Here is a 15,601-nt window from a genome sequence, read left to right as displayed (position 1 = left end):
AGAAAAACAGTTGTTATCTTAATGAAATCTGTTGCCTTGGTAATATGAAAAATACCTGTAATTCCACCTACATTTTGCACATTTAGCGACTGTGCATCAAGCGAGCACTATACCACTAGGCTACATCCTGTCCCAATGCGTTATTGAGAAAGAAGTCAATGAAGGGACTGTTTATAATACTTACTTTAGGTTGGAGCTATTACTGGGATGTGAACCTGTACCTACCAGTCTGAGGACAGACTTGCATGCAATACCATTGATTTTTTTTTTGATTTTTTTATTTCAGCTTTCACTTTCTCGAGTTCTCACTCAAGCCGGTGCGGCACTGCAAATGGCCCCGCCTCTAGTTTGAGCAACCACCAGTCACCAGTGAGCATGCAGGGCAGTCCCATGAACACGGGAGGACTCAGCATCGTAGAGGAGGCCAATGAGAGGTGAGTTAAACACAAACACGCTACATTTTACCATTAATCTTCATCTGTCTATTAATGAAAATCTGTCTGTCTGTCTGTCTGTCTGTCTGTCTGTCTGTCTGTCTGTCTGTTCGTCCATCCGTCCGTCTGTTCGGCTGTCTGTCCACCTGTCTGTCCCACATATTGTTTGCCAGCCATTTGTTTCCACCATGCTGCAAGATACTGAGTATAGTTTTATTGTGTACTGTGACAGATCAAGTTTGATTTCCATGGTGATTTACACATTCTTGACAGAGTTATGGCACTTGAGTAGCAAATTCTATTTTGTGTCTATAACACTTTTAAAATAATAGTTTAATTTAATATTTAGTAAATGTAAGTCACCTCCACCAGTAATAATATATGATGTAATCATGATTACCACACATGTAGTTTAACGTCACACACTTTTAACTAAATCTTACGAAAACATTACGCTCAGGTTTACAGGCCTTGTTGGTTTGTAGACAAATGACCCATTGAGAGCAAATAAATATTAATTGGGTTAATAAATAGACATTATTATCAAAGCTTGTGTGTCATACTGATTTTATGAAACGAGTGTCAGGATTTTTGTAAAACATGAATCCTGACACGAGTTTTGTAAAATCAGTATGACACACACGCGAGTGTAATAATTTCTTTATTATCCATATTATTATTGTAATTTTTTTATGAATAACAAGGCCCAAGGGCCGTCTCAAAATGTTTCAACCACATCTAGAAGGAGACAACGAAATGGCATCATATTTCACATGCACAGTCTGGGCTAGGACTGGGGAAGCAATGTCATGTAAGTAAGTTATAGGATTAAAACAAACATTAATTCTTCTTTTTTTTGTTTCAGTATGGGCGGCTACTCCCCAGCTCCTCAACAGAACATGTTGAGTCCCGGCTGCCCGCTGCCCTCGATTCCTCGCCGTGGGTTCAACATGGCCGGCATGCAGATGGCACCCTACCCCAGCAGCTCCTACCATGGCTACTCCAGTGGACAGATGCAAGGTAACGCAGTAACCATTACACTTCACTTCACAGTTTTGTGTCAGATGTAGTCCACTGCCTTGTGTGGTCAGGTTAAACTAAACAAACACGAATTTCATTTGATAGTGTAGTTTTCACATCAGCCAGGGACATGTTTATCCTAAATGAACTCTGGTACAGTTATATACAATATTCTCAAGCTTAATAGAAAGAGCACTTTCAAACCAAAAAGAAAACTCAGGGGTTTATTTCTCAAATTTGACTTGACGTCCATGGCTTTGACTTTGGTAATTTTAGCGTTGTTTTTTTATTATAAAACGAAGGGAGGGAAGTTTCAGTTTCATTTCAAAAACATCTCATTAAGCTAACTCAAAATATAAAATAGTAATATTATACAAATACTTCTATTTATTAAAACTAATATAATCTCTATTTTGCATTCTAAAATGTTATAGGGGAGGGAAGGGGTGTTTGTCAAGTGTTTAAAGTCAAGTGTCAAAATATATCTTTATATAATAATAACAAAAGTGAATTATTTACATTCAGATTCGGAATCTTTTACTCCAAAAATGGGAATACAAAATGACATAACCTTTGGAGAATGATGGGGAATGGTGCTGATTGTCTGAATCTAGAAATAGCTGATAAAACCCTTAAGCTTTTTCTTATTTTTCCTATTTCCTCAAACTAAGAATATAACCCTGCAAGCTCATTTTAAAATTTTACATTAAAGATTAATTTAGTAATGTTCCAGTGATCAATTGTAATCCAAAATAGATGGATTGAAGTCGCCACACCAGTAATATGACGTCATCGTGATTAGCATAAATGTAGTTTGACGTCACACACTTCAACTAACTCTCATCAAAACGTTATGCTCAGGTATACAAGTCTTGTTGGCAGAAAACAAGTGACTCATTGACAGTAAAATATTATTAACCGAATTAATAATGGTAAATATCAAATGGGTTTATGACATGGATATTATGGACAAGTTATAAAATAAATGATTTTCATGTGCAGTAAATTTCAATATCCTGAAAATAAAAGATAAAATTCCAGCTCAACCTCATTTTGAAAAAACAATTTAATGAAAAGCTTGTATTTATTTGATTATTACTTACATGTATTTATTTATTTTAACATCTAAGAAAGAAAAACAGAAGAAGAAAAACTAGCATTTATCTTATTATGACCTTATTATTTCTGTTTACATCTAAGAAAAACCCCAAGAAAAACTAGCATTTATTTTATTATGACCGTATTATTTCTTTTTACATCTAAGAAAAACAACAAGAAAAACTAGCATTTAATTTGCTATGGCCTATTTATTTGTGTTTTTTTCCATCATCAGACATGCAGAATGGTGGTCAGCAGTTCCAGCGTAACATGTTTTACCACGCCAACATGTACGCAAACGTCAACAGTTGTCGGATGGGCGCCATGCAGGCCCAGAAATTACCCATGAACCTGCAGAACTTCACCCAGGAGCAGCTGGTCAACATGCCTGTGGACATGCAGCGGGCTCTACACGGTCCCACAGGTAAACGCCAATGTCAGGTGCCAAACCTCCAGGGTTTCTGCTTGGAGGGTACAGAGGGTAAACTTATGTACCCTAAAATCGTGGAATTTAATGGATATATTTTTATGATTTTGAGATAGATGATAGTAAGAGAAGTGCTGTTTAAAATTGGTCAAAGCATGTTAAGTGTGTTCAAAACATTCGAACATGACCACCCTATCGTCCATCTCCATCCTCCTACAATTTTTTTTTTTTTATTAATAATTTTGGTCTGATTTGATGTAAGAAGAAAAGTAAAAGTGTTTTAGAAATAACAAAACCCCCCAACTATTTTCGTGTCCAATTCAGAAAACAGTTGGCTCAGAAATAAATAACTGGTAGTAAATTCTATAGCATGAAAAAAAGGCATTCCACGTGGGATGGACTATAGTAGGGGCACTTGTAGTGTGTTTTGTTTTTATTACATTCCACGTGGGATGGACTATAGTAGGGACACTTCTAGTGTGTTTTGTTTTTATTACATACCATCAAATTATTTTCTGGCAGAAAGCCTGAAAACCTCAGGTCATTTCATTTCCAAGGGTGAAAATTATTTCATCATCAGATTTTTTTTTAATTTCACAATTCTAGATTTTAATGTTATCTATCTGAGAACTATTCATGTTTTTGATGTTTGATAAAAAGGTCAAGGTATCCCGGTATATTTTGTTTTGAGTCCATGCACTTTCCATGACATATATTTTGATATTTCATCTTTAAAAATGTTAATAATTTGAACATCTCCTTCAGTGACAGTGAATAGAAATTAATTTGTAATTACTAAGACAGTGTATTTAAGAATTTGGTAATGGCTAAGTCCTATAGATAGCCAAGTCAATGTTGATCTTAAATAATAGTAAAAACAGAGAATCTCAGACTTAAAAACCCCAAATAATAGTTTAGATTTGACTTGAACTTGTGTAATATGCAGTAAACATAAACAGTATATTTGTGTTAAAGTGGGTTGCATGTATATGCAGTAAACATAAACAGTATATTTGTGTTAAAGTGGGTTGCATGTATATGCAGTAAACATAAACAGTATATTTGTGTTAAAGTGGGTTGCATGTATATGCAGTAAACATAAACAGTATATTTGTGTTAAAGTGGGTTGCATGTATATGCAGTAAACATAAACAGTATATTTGTGTTAAAGTGGGTTGCATGTATAATAATGACTGTTTACAAATGTATAACTTTCAGTTGACAATCAATTGACCACTAAGTTAGAGTAAGGTATGAGGAAGTAAGTGTTTTTACATAGAAAATTCTTTCTAGGATGACAGTTTGCACTTACATAACTTGTAGTACAAATTTGAACATAGTAGTCACTTGTAGTACAATATATTAGTACAACTAATAATTAGTAGTACAAACATACACTTTTTATAAACATACACTTTTTAATGCAACTTTAACTAACTGTAGTATAAATAATGTTTGATGCTATACAAAGCATCTCTACCTGTAGCTACTTGACACATACAAGAAAATGCACCAGCAATATATATTCAGCTTTTATAAATATGTTTACTTATATGCACTTATTGTTTGCTTGCCATCATTAGAATTAACTTTTAAAGTATTTTAGATTTTGTTTTTCATTATTACAATTTTTATATGCCCGTCTTTGATGGGTCATGTTATCTGTAAAACTTGGGATGTTGGTGTGTCACGTTACATAATTAGGATTACAGGCTGGTAGGTAGAGGGTTCGCAGCCCGGTACCGGCTCTAACCCAGAGCGAGTTCTTGAGGGCTCAGTGGGTAGCTGTGAGGCCACTACACCCTCTTCTCTCTCACTAACCAACAAACAACTAACCCACTGTCCTGGACAGACAGCCCAGATAGCTGAGTTGTGTACCCAGGACAGCATGGTTCAACCTTCATTGGATATAAGCACGAAAATAAGTTGAAATGAAATGAAATAATTAGGTCACCACGACCTACTTTTCATACATTATTGCACATTAAAGGAAATCAATGTCCGGGCCTTATCTTCCTTATCAATTTATACAGGATAATGAAATCTTCCATGTGAGTACAACTTGAGATGGTAGTGTGTCGTGTAACATAACTTAATCACTGTGACCTATTTTTCCACGCTATAGGTTGTACTATACCAAATAAACTCCCATAGGCGACCATGTTAATGTTTGTGCTTATATAACACTATATGCAATATATCAACCAAACTATGACCCATAAATATCAGTACTACAACCCCCACCACCTCAAAGAATTAACTGCAGAAAATCATACCTTTCATGGCTCATTTTCAGTATAACTAGATGTTTTTACAACACCCCTAGTTTCACACAAAATTTTAGTACTCTTTTTTTTTTTTACAGGTAGCCATACAGGTTTTCTAGCACAAGGCTACTTGACACAGTGGTACTAGATGACATAAAATTGCATACATTTTTTGCCCAGATGAAACTAATTTTTTTTTACAACCAACACTCTCAGCCAGAAGTTATTTGGTTTAGTACAACCATTACTGCACATAAAAGGAAATCTTTATCTTTGTTATCTTTACATACAGGATCATCAAATCTTACATGCAAGTACAACTTGGGATGGGTGTGTGTTATGTACCATAACTAGGTGACTGCGACCTAATTTTGATGGGTGTATCATGTACTTCACTGGTAGTCTTGTTAAGATTGTTGTTGATTTGTATACTTAGTTTCTTCTATAGCTCTATAGCCCTAGCTTTCTAATTAATTAGAGTGTGATCTTCATATACATGTCTTCTTTGTATTAAAACAAAATAATAACCAAAAATAAATAAATAAACAGCATTATTATAGATATATAATATTACTTTCTAGAGTTAGTCTTGAAATAACCTTTAAAAGCTGTTGTAAGACATCATAAAGAAAATGTCCAGGAGTAAATTAAAATATATATATTTAAATTAAACTTACGAGTAATATCATAATTAGAGAATAACTAAAGAGCTACAAGGAATTATAAAGGCTCGGGTGTACAACATTCATTCATTCGGGACAGATAATTCGTAACTCCTCGTAGCAAGTTGGTTATTCTCTTTAGTACCCATTGTCAATTTTAACTGATTTTTAATATAAAAATTCCTCTGCAGTCTACAACAAAGTCATAGCATAACAGCATTCTTTTTACAGCCAAATGTTTACAATACAAAATAATACAACCGTATTTGCATTAGAAAATAATTATTTTTATATATTGCTAAAGCTGCTGCTTATGAAAATATACCATTTCATTATTATGAAACAAGTGAGTCCATTTTGTTTTCTGTAAATCTTTGTAGATCGTATAACGTATGTGTAATTTGACTCATGAATGGAAACATTATATAAATGAAAGTGAAGTTCCGGCCATGGCAAGCAGCCAGCCAAACTTTGTGATTTTTAAGCCAGACAATCAGTGTCTATAGAAGCAATCTGCACACTGGTACGTACAGGGTTCACAGCGTGGTACCGGCTCCCACCCAGAGCAAATTTTAACAACTCGATGAGTAGGTGTAAGGCCACTACGCCCTCTTCTCTCACTAACAATTAACAACTATCCCACTGTCCTGGACAGACAGTCCAGATAGCTGAGGTGTGTGCCCAGGACAGCGTGCTTGAACCTTAATTGGATATAAGCACGAAAATAATTGAAATAAAATGAAATTAAATGTGCCACAAAGGAACCTTCATAGTAAATAATGCTAAAATTTGTATATAATTAAAAACATTATTGTTAAGTTTTAAACCGAAATCAAGTATCACAGTGTTATTATTTACATTACATTATATGTAAATTTTAAAAATATTACAGATTACTATCAAATTGTATAGATTAACCTTTTGGTGCCTGCTGCAATGATGTCTTTTCATGATATCATTGGGAATAGCTGGGTACCATCATGTCAATAACATTATTAGTGCCCTACCGGTCCAAACAGGTGACTATAGGTTTCATTTCTGTCCTGTTTAGTCCCCTACCGGTCCAAACAGGTGACTATAGGTTTCATCTCTGTCCTGTTTAGTCCCCTACCGGTCCAAACAGGTGACTATAGGTTTCATCTCTGTCCTGTTTAGTCCCCTACCGGTCCAAACAGGTGACTATAGGTTTCATCTCTGTCCTGTTTAGTCCCCTACCGGTCCAAACAGGTGACTATAGGTTTCATTTCTGTCCTGTTTAGTCCCCTACCGGTCCAAACAGGTGACTATAGGTTTTATCTCTGTCCTGTTTAGTCCCCTACCGGTCCAAACAGGTGACTATAGGTTTCATCTCTGTCCTGTCCGTCTGTCTGTCTGTCTATCCATCCCACGTACATTTTTCCTGATGTGTTTTGTTTTTTCACAATGTCTTGAATTGATCTGAGTTGAAAGTTTGTGTATAACTTTATCATGTACTGTTACAGATCATGTTTGCCTTTCATGGAGATTTACCCATTTTTATATGCCCATCTATGATGGATCATATTATGGTATGGCGTTGTCCGTCCGTCCATCCGTCCGTCTATCTGTCTGTCAACTTTTTCTTGTCCGGACCATATATTGCATACAGATGCATACAGGTCCATCAAACCTCATAATATGTAGGAACAACTTGGGATGGCGGTGTGTCGTGTACTATTACTAGGTCACTGTGACCTACTTTTCATGATCTACTGCACATAACGGTAAATCCTTGTTCGGATCATATCTTGCATACAGATGCATACAGGGCCATCAAACCTCACATGTAGGAAAATTTTTGGATGGCACGTGGTGTGTCACATACAATTAATAGGTCACTGTGATACAAATAAATCAAATAATTTGTCTATATTCACATAATTAGAATTGAATCATACCTGTAACATGTTCATTAATATCTATGGTTTTCCAACAAACTCCTGATGGGCGTATCATGTACCTCACCGGTACTCTTGTTGACAGAGTTATGGCCCCGTGCTTATAAACCTTAAAGTCCAGACTTTATCGTCAAGGCAATGCCATTCAAATAGCATAACGTTAAAGTCTGGACTTTATTAAAATCTAGACTTTAAGTTTTATAACCATGGGCCATGGTCCTTGAACTAAGGAGATTAAAAAACATTAGTTTTCCAGACTTTTCTTTGGCAATGCCTCAAGATAGTGAGCTGAATTTTTTTGTATAGCTTTAATTATCATTAGTAACTAATTACAGATCAACTTTGACTCTCATGGTGATTTACTCTTTTTTGATAGAGTTATGGCCCTAGAACTTAGGCAGTACGGAAATGTGTTAGGCCCAATAATTGAATATGTATTGCTTTAGCAGTACTCTCAGAATGCTTGTAAATTGATGGCACACAATGGACCATAATGATTACAATTTAACCTGAATTGTTAGTAGTTTTACTAGTTTATGCATTTCATATGCAATAGTAATTTGTATCTAATTTTAATTATTATTCATACTTATTTCGGACTTTCAATTGAGGATAAGGTTATTGGTGTACCAGGTTTGGTCAGGTCAGGTCATAGGGTTTTACGTGCACATTCAGAACAAGCTGTTGTAGCACATGCCTGTCATGGGCACAGGTGTCTTGTGCACATCCGGCAAGGGAGACAATTCTGCAGTGATGGTTATGAATAGATGTTGGTTGTGCTAACACTACATGTAGGTAAGTATGAATAATAATGAAAATTAGATACAAATTTTCTAAATTTAGTTCCATGATTTATTAAAAGTGAAAGACTGATGAGAAGGAAGAAAACCATGTTAACGTGTTTATGTCCACTGAAGGTTTGATTTCATTCATTTATAGTTATTTTTGTGCTTTTATCCAGTTAAAGTTCAAACACGCTGTCTTAGGCACACACTTCAGCTATCTGGACTGTCTGTCCAGGACCGTAGGTTAGTGGTTGGTAAGAAAAAAGTCAATGTAGTGGTCTTACACCTACACATTGAGTCGTTAAACTTGTTCTGGATGGGAGCCGGTACCAGGATGCAAACCCTGTACCTATTAGTCTTATGTCTGATGGCTCAACCACTACACCACTGAGGTCCGTTGAAGGTCCATGGATTCCATGTCACCATGTAAATATCCACACACAAGTATAATATGTGCTCTTTAATTTTCAGGTTATGTCGACCAGCAGATGTTGCCCCCACCGATCGAGTCGCTCGCTCTAACCGCTGGTCCTGATGAACACAACCTGCAGCAGTACCTCCAGCACAGTGCGGTCGATCGCTGCAACAGTCGACTGTCTGCCGTCTATGCCGCTGACGGGTCCACGTGAACACGACAGCACCAGAGCCAACTGCAGGCTTTTTCTATAGGGGAAGGCAGTGTCATAAAACAGACATCTACAGTATTCTAACGTACACTGACTTGTGTTGTGTTTAAACAATTTTCATCCAAAAACATCCAGCCGATCAAGATTTTTGTTTTTGTTATATGAAAAGAATCTTTTAATAGAAACACACAGCTTATAAAGATCTTACAGATTTCCCTTTCAAAAGATATAAAATTCCTTTTATCAAGGCATTAAAAATGGTATTTTCAGAACTTAAAATTTTGAGACAGAACTTTAGATTTTGAGACAGGAGCCTGCACCCCCAGAACCTCCTTCCCCTCTGGATCCAGGTGTGGACAGCAAAGCTTAACTTTCGTTTCGTTAATCTCTGGACCCATTGCTATTAAATCTGTAGAGTCTAGACTCAAATCTTGAATGACGTCACATGCATACATGTATGGTGTTATCATGACAATAAAGTCTCAGACTCTGTTAGAGTCTAGGCTAGAGATTTGAGAAGCCATCTTAGTACTATGAAACCATAAAACTGTCATAAGCTATGATGTTACTACAATACATGCCATAGTGACATCATAACCTACAATGGTTTTACAATATCTTAGCGTTAAGATAGCTCTGTAAATCAGGGTCCTGACTTCTAAAAGATTTTCAAGCTCAAGGCCAGATTAGCCATGTTTGTCCTGTGATTAAGCTGACAGCCCATCTCCCTGGCATCCTCAAGGTTTGGAGAGAGACCTGCAGTTTTGATAGCAGACGACGTCTACTTGTTTAGTTAGAGCATCTGTAGAGCTGTTTGTGAATCTGTGGCAAAATATTTGTGGTGTGTGGCAGAAAAGGTTTATTGTGATACAGTAGAGATTTAGGACAAAGTTGAGGCATAAATACAGGATTTCCAAAGGAGGTGGGAGACTTTGGACAGGCATGTATATAGGATTTCTAAAGGAGGTGGGAGACTTTGGACAGGCATGTATATAGGATTTCTAAAGGAGGTGGGAGACTTTGGACAGGCATGTATATAGGATTTCTAAAGGAGGTGGGAGACTTTGGACAGGCATGTATATAGGATTTCTAAATGAGGGACGGTTGTGGCATAATGTCTGCTTGAACCTTGATTGGATATAAGCATGAAAATAAATTAAAATAAAATGAATCCCTTATTTCTTTCTGTCAGTATATATGTGTAGTACTAGTTTGTAATTAAGGCTCAGACAAAGTCGGTATGTGACACTAGACCATACAATGTAGCTTGTGTGAAAATTCACACTTCGATGTTCTGTTTTGCAGAGACAATTTACACAAGCATTGTTTTAATTAAAGCAAAGATGCAAGGTTTCCATGGTAGCCTACTGCATATATTTGAGCTTGGACTGTTTCAAGAGCTACTGTATGAATTTATCTATAAGATGCAATTTTTTTTTTCTTTGTTCAATAGTTGTACCACAAAAGAGATTTTTTTTAAATAGTTACATTAGAATATACTATAGTCCATCCCACACTCCTACGAAAATGTGTATTTGTAAATAATTTCAGTTTGGTTTGACGTAAGAAGAAAAGTAAATGTCCGAAAGAACAAAAAAGAAGAAGAAAACCCCACTATTTTTGTGTGCAATTTAAAAAACAATTTTCTCTGTTGATTTGAATTTATGTTTTGTAAATCTATAGCTTTCTTAGAAACATTAAAATAACTATCAACGTTATGACTTCTGGATGCCTAATAAGGTGTACTACATGTATAAACTAAAGTAATGTTTTAAATAGTGCCCTCTGTAGGATAACAGCTATAAACTAACACACTCTGCCATGTTGTTCATCCTTGGTGCCCTTCCAAGCAGATGAAATCATATTAAGGGAAATAACTCTACTAGTTTTGCCTATTTTGGCTAGATCAGGGGAAAGAACTCTTACTGAAAATTAAGAAATACTTGTAAAACAACAATGATTGTAATCCATTTAACCACAAATGCTTTGCCATGTCTCACAAAATTCTATAAATATGTTTTGTAAATAAATAGTATTTTATTTTCCTATGATAACAGAATTTGTTACTTTAATGTTTAAAACTATATTATAACAGTAAAAGTGACGAGTTCTGAAATTTATAGAATCTGCTGCAAGTTTGTTTTGTTTTTTCGGTTGATAAATATGCTACAACAATAATGTACTGGTGCCATATAGCAGTTTGTAGGTAAAATAGAACTGAGTTTACATGTTTATGTTCGCTATTGTGAATATTGTGATATAAATACAGGCATATTTTGTTATCATATATTGTTAGAAATTGATCATAGCACTTCATTCATTCCATATCATTAAAAAACAAATTCTGTGTTAATAAGTTGCTCACTATATCCAAAGGATTTGTGGGTTTTATTATTTTTTCAGCATCCATCATTTACTGTAGTTTTAGATTTGTTTAAAAAACAAATGTGTGATTTATAAGTGCTGTTATAACCACAAGATTCCACATTTGAATACTGTTACTTCTTTCTGTTATAACCACAAGATTCCACATTTGAATACTGTTACTTCTTTTTGTTTTAAAGATTTTTATATCCTTACATTTACCAATGAACAGCTGTTCACAATCACGGTTCTTTGAAGTTAGAGTTGGATGTGTTCGTGATTAGATATTCCAACAGCTGAATTTACAAATACAATAGAAAATTACTATTTAGGCACGTAGCAATGACATCTAGAGTGGGAGGATGATCTTTGGAGGAGGGGGCACAGTCTTTAGTGGGGGGCACAAGCCAGATTTTAAACTTTATTTATAACAAGTTGGAAACCCCCCATATATTTTCATCCTTGAGGGGGCACAGACCCTCCCACTCATCCCCCCCCCCCCCCCCCCCCCCCCCCGATCATACAGGCCTGCTATTATAATGTAAACTTTAAAGCAGTGTTTTCATTATGTGATTAATCGCACTGACTTATCGTATACAGTTTGTTTGCTTTACAAAAATCAGAACATACACGACTAAAGTCGTTCCAGTTTGGGCGTTCTCACAGTATGATTCGATCGCATGCGACTGATCGCATAATGACAACACCACTTAAGTGAAAGCAGGACATTTTGATTTGACGTAGACATCATTTGGTTACTTAATTCACTGTTATGGAAGTTATTAAGGGTGAAATTCCTTTTTTTATACATTTATAATAATTCCAAATTTGTATTTGTGACATGTATTTCTAATTATTTACTGGTAATATGACACTATAGTTATGTCTGATGCGTTATCACAGTATTAAAAAATACATATATTTAAAAAACACATTTAATTATGATAACTTTTCATATGCAGGTATGCAAATTAAGCCCATGATTGTTTTTGTAATTTCAAGTTTACAGTTGTAGCAAGAATTTAGCAGATAATGGAATTCATACTGCTGATTCAAACAAATATATGCAATATGTTTTTTAATGTGAAACTTCAGCTGGAATCTTCATTGTTTTAAAGTAGTTTAAAACAAGAAGTAGTTGGCGGGGGTGGGGGTGGTGTACTTTAAAACAAGAAGTAGTGAAGTGGGGGGAATGTGTGTGGAAAGTATTATTAACTCCTTTTTTATTAATATTTTGAAGCTATTTGATCTAATTCTGTGTTGAACATTGCTTATAAATACACTCACAAAAAATCTCTCTCAAGGCCATACAGAAGTATATGTCAACATGGTATTGACAAATAAGTAAGTTGAGAAAAGTTACTGAAAAAAGTGGTTTTTGATTTCTGCCCATCGCATAGAACTGCAAGTTAAATTTGATTTGTGTAAAATACTAAAAAAATTAGATGTCAAACTAGATAGCTGTTTTAAAGTTAACATTTACAAACACATTAAATCGCTTTGACAGAAATTTAACTGTATTCATGTTTTTCATTTATATACTGTGCATAGCTTATAAAACTGTACAAGGTTGGGGTGGGGAGGGCATTTGGGTTTCTTAAAGTTAAGCAAATGTCGGGAAAGGGGGTTGGGGTGGGGGGTGTCAGTCAAATCATGACATTCTTGTAATTTTAGGTGATTTTTTCTATAAAATCATGAAATTCTGTCAATTTCAATGGTCTTTCAAAGGCAAATCTTGAAATTTGGGCAACGTCAGGTTTTTTAAGATGTCTGACTACTAATACAGATTTCTGTATTTTGATATTTCAAGCTGACCTGATGAGATTCAATTGTTGATCAGTGAGCCAATGTTGAGCACAGAGTTAGACATAGTGATACATGTATAAAGGTACTTGTATAACAATGTAATATGTTTATCCATCCATCCTTGTGAGTTTTCACAAAAACAACTTTAAAAACAAATCATTATAACTTCTTCTTTTTTTTCTTCTTTTTTTTACAAATATTAAAATCCATGTGTAATCAGGTTACAGATTTACTGATCATTTTGAGTTTGTATAGTCTAGTTGTTGTGATTGTATATAAACAATGTTACTGTTACTTGTTGATACATTGTTATATTTGATATGTTTCTATGTTATTGATCACCTAGCTAGACTGGAGTCTCTATTATCTCAGCATACACATGTAGATGTTTGTCACTAGAACTTTATTTATAAGTAATCTGTGATGTCACACTGTTTACATGGTATAATAGTTTACGATCATTGTTGAACGAAATAAAGTGATACTGCCTGAAGCAGCCACCTGCAAAAAGAAACGAAGCCACCTTTATAAAGCAGCCATGTACATGTCATGAAAAACAACCTTAGGCAATATAAAAATAAATGCTACATTTTTATTTCTGAACACCCTGAATAATATTATACCCGCTTTCCACAACACCCTAGCCCCACCCCACTCCCCGAAGATTTTTTTTTTTTTTTTTTTTTTTTTCAATCTGTGGTATTTTCAGTGACCTAAAAATATATAATAAAAAATATAATTTTACCTTTGGTTTTAAAAAAAAACAAAAAACATTTGGATGAAAATCTAGCCTTTATTTTATGGGGTTTTTCTCACATTTTAACCTTCTTTTTTAAAAATCCAAATAAAAATGTATTTATTTGATAATACATTCACTAAATGCCTTTTTTGTTATTTGGTTTAAAGATCCACCAACACTTTAAAAAACATGAAAGTGAAATAAAAATTTAATTTTGCTTTTTGAGGGTTTTTTTTGGGGGGGGGGGGGCGGTTTTGGTGTCATCTGACATGGCAAAATTGGATAATAATGAAATAATTTCAAACCTTATTAAAATACTGGTAATAATAATAAAATACTGGTAATAATAAAATAATGTCAAACCTTATTAAAATACTGGTAATAATAATAAAATACTGGTAATAATAATAAAATAATTTCAAACCTTATTAAAATACTGGTAATAATAATAAAATAAGCCACTACGAAAAGACTATTTTGTTGTAGATATGGACTTGTTTCAATTAAAAGATAAATTGATATCATTCTATCGCAGTCAGTCGTCAATGTTTACTCTTTCACACCCGCTAGAGGTTCTGTAAATACATGTATAAGACCCACATGGTTCAAAATGTCTTAATTCGTGTCATGCATTCCACGTTATATTTATATATATATTATGCAATGTAATGTGACATTTTCTTCCTGTTTAGACCCATTTTCTATGTACCTGTGTTCCTTGTACAGAAGAAATTTCCATTTTCATACCTTTTAAAAGTGTTTTCTAATGCTTTTTCCACAATGATTAGTTTGTTTACCAACAAAGTGAACATGCCTTTTAATAATGAAGTACTCTAAGTCATAAAATATTAGCCATCTTCAAATATAGATAAATCCAAATAAGTGACATTAGTGAAATCCAAATAAGTGACATTAGTGAAATCCAAATAAGTGACATTAGTGACATAGAACTTTAGCGAGGTCATCAGAAAGTAAAAAAAGAATAAGCTGAAGTTGTAGGATCAGCTGAAATAATGTTTTTGACAAATCTTGACATCTTGAATTCAGTAGGAAATTGCAGTAATATGTGCATGCTAACTAACTAATTATTGTTGTTGTTTGTTATCCTTTTGTTTAATCAACAGTATGTAACCATTGTTGTGAGTTTAGTTAATCACAGACAAAACAATCGCAAAAAAGGTTTTTGTATCAGTCTGTTGTACGTCTCTTTAAATTTAGCGTCATGAAATTTTAGCATCTTGTATAACTTTGCTAAATTCGCTACAATTGTATACTTTTTAATATTTCCTGATTTACAGTATTTCATTATGTGTACAAAAGACAGAAACCATAGAAGACAGCACAGATTCACAAACAGAAAGAACACTTTGAAACAGAATTTGGTAAAGCAAATTCATTCAGATTCAAATTGAAATGTGTATCCTACTGGAAAACTGCTGACAATGATTCAACAGGGG

The 15,601-nt window shown here is 34.5% G+C and overlaps 1 protein-coding gene across 1 annotated transcript in view; it reads left to right on the top strand.

Annotated features, from left to right (window-relative positions):
- The window catches only part of LOC121375855 (zinc finger protein GLIS3-like), an 89,008-nt gene extending 78,247 nt beyond the window's left edge, over positions 1 to 10,761 (top strand). The window contains exons 7-11 of the mRNA XM_041503527.1: positions 287 to 434; positions 1,300 to 1,454; positions 2,788 to 2,976; positions 9,081 to 10,157; positions 10,202 to 10,761. Of these exons, the coding sequence (XP_041359461.1) occupies positions 287 to 434; positions 1,300 to 1,454; positions 2,788 to 2,976; positions 9,081 to 9,238 (650 nt within the window). The 3' untranslated portion in view covers positions 9,239 to 10,157; positions 10,202 to 10,761. The remainder of the gene's footprint in view (positions 1 to 286; positions 435 to 1,299; positions 1,455 to 2,787; positions 2,977 to 9,080; positions 10,158 to 10,201) is intronic.
- The last annotated feature ends 4,840 nt before the right edge of the window (positions 10,762 to 15,601 follow it).

This window comes from Gigantopelta aegis, chromosome 6, assembly GCF_016097555.1.
Source record: "Gigantopelta aegis isolate Gae_Host chromosome 6, Gae_host_genome, whole genome shotgun sequence".
NCBI classification, from domain to species: Eukaryota; Metazoa; Mollusca; class Gastropoda; order Neomphalida; family Peltospiridae; genus Gigantopelta; species Gigantopelta aegis.
This window is presented reverse-complemented; position numbering and strand designations above follow the sequence as displayed.